General features: G+C 70.9%; 2 protein-coding genes across 2 annotated transcripts in view; one reads left to right on the top strand and one right to left on the bottom strand.

Moving 5' to 3' along the window:
- The window catches only part of AURANDRAFT_66522 (hypothetical protein), a gene marked incomplete at both ends in the record, with an annotated part of 3,964 nt that extends 1,134 nt beyond the window's left edge, over nt 1-2,830 (bottom strand). Inside the window, one exon of the mRNA XM_009041701.1 lies at nt 107-2,830. Within this exon, the coding sequence (XP_009039949.1) occupies nt 107-2,830 (2,724 nt within the window). The remainder of the gene's footprint in view (nt 1-106) is intronic.
- Nucleotides 2,831-3,760: 930 nt separating this feature from the next.
- Nucleotides 3,761-4,189, top strand: AURANDRAFT_66521 (hypothetical protein; the record flags this gene model as incomplete). The annotated part of the gene is made up of 1 exon (XM_009041746.1): nt 3,761-4,189. The coding sequence occupies one exon, from the start codon at nt 3,761-3,763 to the stop codon at nt 4,187-4,189; it is 429 nt and encodes a 142-aa protein (XP_009039994.1).
- Between the last annotated feature and the right edge of the window lie 1,811 nt (nt 4,190-6,000).

Here is a 6,000-nt window from a genome sequence, read left to right as displayed (position 1 = left end):
GCGCGCGCTGCGCGTCGCGGCGCGCGAGCGCCGCGTCCAGGCCCCGCGCGAGCTCCGCGGACCCCAGGAGCCGCGCCGCCGAGGCCGGTAAGGCGCCTAAATCCACCAAACGGTGCACGACGTCGAGGCAGCCCTGCTCCGCGCTCGGCGGGCACCGCGCCAGGTCCACGTAGGCGAGCTCCGCGGCCGCGTCGCGCCGCGCGTCGTCGCGCCGCTCGCGCAGCGCCGCCCGTAGAAGCGCGAAGGTCGCGAACTCCGTGAAGCGGCTCGCGGTGTCTACGATGGAGATGCGGCGGCGGCCGTGGTGCACGGTTTGGGTATGATGATGTTGCTTGTTTTCTTCAATAATATCAAAACACCTCGCCGTCGCGTCGGCGCCGTCCTCCGGGTCCGTCGCCGCGGCGACGTCGACGCGCACGGCCGCCTGGTTCGCCAGCGCGTCGCGCGCCGCCAGGACGACGCGCCACGCCGCCGCGGCTCCCAAACCCCCGTGCTTCGCCAGCTGCTTGTTCGTCTGGGCCTGGACCGCGGCCCGGAACGCCGGCGACGTGACGAAGTCGCGGAACTTGTCCTGCGCGGGGCCCAGGAGCCCCTCCTGCTCCAGCAAACCCTTGACCGTGTGCTCGCCCGGCTCGTCGAGGCACGCCAAGGCGTCGTCCGCCGCGAGCGCCGCCTTCTCGCTCCGCGCGACGAGCTCCATGCCCGAGTCGTGCTCCAGGCGCGCCGCCGTCGCGCAGAACGCCGCCAAATGCGCGAAGGACACGGGCGGCGGCCGGACCTCGGAGCCCTCGGGCGCGACGCTCAAGAAATGCGCGCGCGTCGCCGCGGCGCACGCGGAGCAGTAGCGGTCGCACTCGTAGGCCGTCGGCGCCCGCGCCGCGTCGACGACCATGGCCGCCGCGGGCGACGCGACGAGCTCGGCGATGGCGCAGGCGATGAGGGGCCGCGCGTCGTCCGCGGGCATGCCCGTGACGACGGACGCGTTCGGCGCCTCGCGCTGCGCGGCGTCCGCCGCGAGCGCCGCGGCGACGGCCTCGGCGCAGGCGGCGGCCGCCGCCGCGAACTGGGAGCTCTCGAGCGCGTCCCGCGCGAGGCCCGGCAGGGGCAGCGTCGCGAGGCACGCGACGCCCTCGCGGAGGAGCGTGTCGAGCGTCGCCGTCGGGCTCGCCTCGGGCCGCTCCGCGGGCTGGTGGCCCGGCAGGGCCGGCTCGAGGCCGTGGGCCCGCACCTCGTCGGCGTCGTGGCTCCGCTGGTGGCCCGCGCCGCCGTGGCGCGGCCGCCGGTGCGAGCCCGTCGAGTGCGACTCGTCGTCGGGCGCGAGGCGCGCGCGCCGCGTCTCCGCGCGGACGCCGGACCAGAAGCCGCCGCCGCCGCCGTGGGGCTCGGAGAGGTGGGCGCTGTAGTCGGGCATGAAGTAGGACGCGACGTCGTGCTCCGCGCGGCGGAACGACTCCAAAGAAGGGAACGAGAGGTCGACGCGGACCGTGTGCTCGGCGACGATCTCCGACATGAGCTGGGCCTTGCCCGTCTGGGCGTCGATGAGGCCGTCGGGGTTGCTCGGCAGCTCGTGCATCATGGACGCGACGTGCTCGTCCTGCTTGATGATCTCGGCCATCTCCGCGGCGACGGACGCGCCGGGCAGGTGGTGGTGGCCGTGGTGCGACCCGTGGTGCGACCCGGGGCTGCCCGGCGCCTTCTTGTGGTGGTGGCGGTGGTGGTGGTGGTGCTTCCCGCTGTGGCTCGACGCCGACGCGGACTCGCCGGATGCCAAAGACTGGGACTCCGTCTGCGCGCTCAGCGACTCGAGCGCCTCCAAAGCCGCCTCGTGGACGAGCGCCTTCATCGCGGCCGCGGCCGCGGCCGCGGCCTCGCGCGCGTCCGCCTCTAGAGCGGCGGCGCGCTCCTCCTCGCTGGGCCCGTCGTCGACGGCCGCCGCGGGCGCCGGCGCCGACGCGGCGCGCGCGGCGATGCGCGCGTCGCGCGCGGCCGACGCGTACCGCTCCTCGGCCTCGCGGACGACGTAGGCCGGCGACGGGTACTTGAGGCCCAGGTCGCGGAGCCGGTGCTCGTGGCCCGGCGCCCGGGGGCCCACGGGGTCGTAGGCGTCGAGGCGCGCCGCGATCTCCGCGCCGGAGGCCCGGCGGACGGCCGCGAGCTCCGCCTCGCGTTTCCGCCGCGTCTCGTCGAGCGCGTCGACCTCCGCGGCCTGCTCCGCGGCGACGTCGGCGTCCTCGCCGTCGGCCTCGTCGTCGACGTCGCCCACGAGCGCCGCCCAGCCCGGGGCGGCCTCGAGCTCGGCCATGGTCTCCGCCAAACGCCGCGCGGCGCCGTCTTCCGCGTCGCGGCCGCGGTCGAGCGCCTTGAAGAGCGCGCCGCGCGCGCAGAACCGGTAGTACTCGTCCCACTCGCGCGCCTCCGTCTCGCTCGCGTAGCTCGGCGGCGGCGGGATGACGGCGTCGTCGGGCGGCGGCGACTCCTCGGGCTTGCGGCGCCGCGGCCGCTCCGCGGCCGCGGCGGCGGCCTCGTCCGCGGGCTGGTCCGGCGCGTGCGCGAGGTGGAAGAGGAGCGCGTGGTCCGCGCCGGAGCGGCGCTTGAGTTTCTCCTTGGGCTTCTGGCGGAGCGTCTCCCGGTCGAGCTCCCGCTCGAAGCCCCGCTGGACGGCCGCGTGCTCCGACATGAGCTTGGACGCGCGCTCGGCGACGGACGTCCGAGCGCGCTTCGACGCAGCGAGCAGCGCGTCGATCTCCTCGATGTCGGCGCCGAGCGACGCGGGACTGCGCCCGTTCGACTTCCGCAGGGGGCCACCGGGGCCCGCGGGCAGCCCGCGCATCGTCTCCTACCCGAGTTTAGCGCCGCAAACTGTGCTAGGCTAGGAGAGGTTAACAGCACTGCGGCGGCAAGGTGCCGCTCGAGCAGCTCGAGTAGACCGTCTCCTGAAGTCACTCTTGTGGCAGCTCGCAGCCTCGTCGCGACGACGGCGAAGCGCGGCGCCAAGCGGCGCGCGGCGGCTCCGGCGGCGCGGTCCGCCTCGTCGGCGCCACCGTCCGCGTCGCCGCCCAAAAATTCGCTCATGCGCCGCGCCTTGGCGCCCGCGGTGCTCGCCGTCGCCGCCGTCCTCGTCGGGCTGCGCCGCGGCGCCGCGACGGCGCCGAGGAACGCGCTGGCCTACGGCGGCAAGCCCTGCGAGAACAGCCACTGCAAGCCGAGCTTCCTCATCATCGGCATCGGCAAGTGCGGCACGAGCAGCCTCTACTACTACCTCGTCGGCCACCCGAGCGTGCGTCCGGCCTCGCAGAAGCAGCTCCAGTGGTTCGACCACGCCTACGACAAGAACAGCTTCGCCACGCGCTACCTCGCCCACTTCCCGAAGACGCTCAAACCCGGCGAGATCTCCGGCGAGGCGAGCCCCGGCTACGCGCAGTACTCGAACGTTCCCCGTCGCGTCTACGCGCACCTCGCGGGCGTCCGCGTGCTCTGCATCGCGCGCGACCCGGCGGAGCGGGCCTACTCGTCCTACTACTACAACTACGTGACGTCGGCCGGGGCGAACGCGCTCCCCTTCGGGCTCCTCGTCGACGCGGAGGTGGCGCTCCTCGAGGAATTTTTCCGCGACGACAAAGGGACGCCGGGGAAGGACGGACGGAAGCTCCACGACCTGAGCGCGAACTGCTACGGCGGCACGACGGCCGAGCACCAGGTCGGCGCCGCGGCGCGGGCCTACGCGAAGACCGCGGCGTCGGGCTTCTCGGCCGCGAGGTCGATGCCGCGCGCGAACCAGCACCTCTGGCGCCAGCTCGTGGGCCGGAGCCTCTACGCGGCGAACCTCGAGTGGTGGTACGCGGTCCACGACGCGGCGGATATTTTGCTCATTTGCTCAGAGGATCTGGGCGACGCGGGCAGGGCGGCGGCGGAGATGGCGCGCGTCGCCGGTCACCTCGGCCTCGACGCCTTCGACTTCGGGCCCGTCGTCGGCAAGGGCAAGTACAACGCGGGCGCCCAGCACCGCGGCTACGGGGCGGTGACGCCCTGGGCCGACGCGGCGGCGCGGAGCGCGCGGAAGCCCATGGACCCGGCCGCGCGCCGCGCCGTCGCGAACTTCACGGCGCCCTTCAACGCGCGGCTCTTCGACCTCGCGGGCCACGCGTGCGCCGAGTGGGGGCGGACGCCCGGCGGCGAGGGGCGGGGCTAGTAAATCACAACGGACGGGGGGGGTTATCGCGCTCCTCGATTTCGAGCTCCTCGAGCGCGCCGCGAGGGGCGGGGCTAGTAAGTTACAACGGACGGGGGGGTTATCGCGCTCCTCGATTTCGAGCTCCTCGAGCGCGCCGCGCATGGCTGCGTAATACGGGTCGTCGACGCCGCCGTTTTTTATCTTGAACTCATCCAAAATTTGCAAAAGGCCGGCCGCGCCGGTGAGGAGCTCCGGCGCCGGCGCCGGCGTCGCGGCGGGCTCGTCGGCCGGAGGCGGCGGCGGCTTCGCGGCGGTCTCTTCGGCGCGCCGCATCTCCTGTATGGATCTCGTACGTAGTGACTCAGCATACAGCTGATTCTCTTTCATGTAGCGCACCGCGTCCTCGTCAGCCAACGCCTGATACTTTTGCATCTCTTCCGGCGTCAGCACGGACCAGAGCTCGCCGCATTTTCTGCCTGCGGAGAGAACGGAGGCTTAGCGCGCGAAAAAAAAAGGCTTCGATCCTTTGACGCCGTGGGCGCGCCGATTTCGCGGGGAGACATGCCCTTCTTCTCCAGGGCCGGGCGTTGCTTGTCGCAGAAGATGATGAACGAGCTCCTCCTGCCCTTGGGCTTGACGGCGGGAAGCTCTTCCGACGCGCCGCGAGGCGGAGCGGGCTTCGCGGATGGATCGTCGGCGCTGCGCGCTCGCTGGAGTAAAATCATATGACACCGGCGTCGGCCGCGGAGCAGTTTGATGCTTTCGGAGACTTTCGCGGAAGGGTCAACGGGTATGCGACTGTTACGGTTTTGGTAGAATTCGTAGAGCAGGTCCTCGTCAGTCGGCTGCTTGGTGCTGTATGCCGCCGCCGCAGAAGCTTTCAGGTCCTCGAACGGCGGCTTGGACTTCAGTAGACGGCGCGCAGCTTCTTGTACTTCGTTGTCCCTCGAATCTTTAGATCTCTCGAGAATGCGCTTCGCAAGAACCATCGCGCAGTCGTAGGGATCGAGCTCGAGCAGGGCCATATTGTCTGCAAAAGACATGCCACCCACTGGCACATACGCGGTACCATGTTCCCTGTACATGAACATCAAGTGCGTGTCTTCCTCGGGAATTCGCGCGCGCAGGATCAGTCTTGACGAATACGTGACAACGTCGTCAAGCGCGAGGGGCACGAATCCCTGAGGTTCGCCATCATATTCTTCCCATGCGACGATACGCGGGACCCCGAAGCCGTAGATCCGCGTCGCGTAGTACTCCACGGTCTCCCCCGCCTCCGTGTTAAATATCCGCGAGCTGAGATCGCCTGTGTCCAGGGCCTCCCACACCACCTCGACTTTGATCATCACCTCCCCTCCCCCTTGTGTCCGCGGCGTCGAACTCGCGGAGCGCGACGGGCGCGCCCGCAGCGAAGTCGAGCTCGATTTTGGCCGGCTCGTGCGTCGCCTCGAGCACCGCGCGTCGTCTCCTCGAGCCTGAGGTATTTCGGCGACGACCCCGCACGATCTCCTATGTTGGACATGTCCCATGACATGTCCATTCTGTCTATGAGCATCGTTTCCGATGCCATGTCACTATGGCGCTACCGTTATGTTACTAAGAATCCAGCGGGCAGGAAAACCCGTACTCGGCCATGACGACGCCGAACGCCTCCGCGGCGACGGGCCCGCGCGCGTTCTCGAGCGCGATCGCGGCCTCCTCCTCCGTCTGCACCTTGGACACGGTGAAGACGAACATCTTCTCGATGGCGGCGACGGCCTGCTGGTGCTTGAGCAGGGTCGCGAGCTGGGCCTGGGCCGCCTCGAGGTTCATGACGAGCGACTTGCGCG

This window comes from Aureococcus anophagefferens (genome assembly GCF_000186865.1).
Source record: "Aureococcus anophagefferens unplaced genomic scaffold AURANscaffold_23, whole genome shotgun sequence".
Lineage (NCBI taxonomy): Eukaryota > Pelagophyceae > Pelagomonadales > Pelagomonadaceae > Aureococcus > Aureococcus anophagefferens.
Note: the sequence above shows the minus strand (reverse complement) of the source record. Positions and strands in the feature narration are given on the sequence as shown.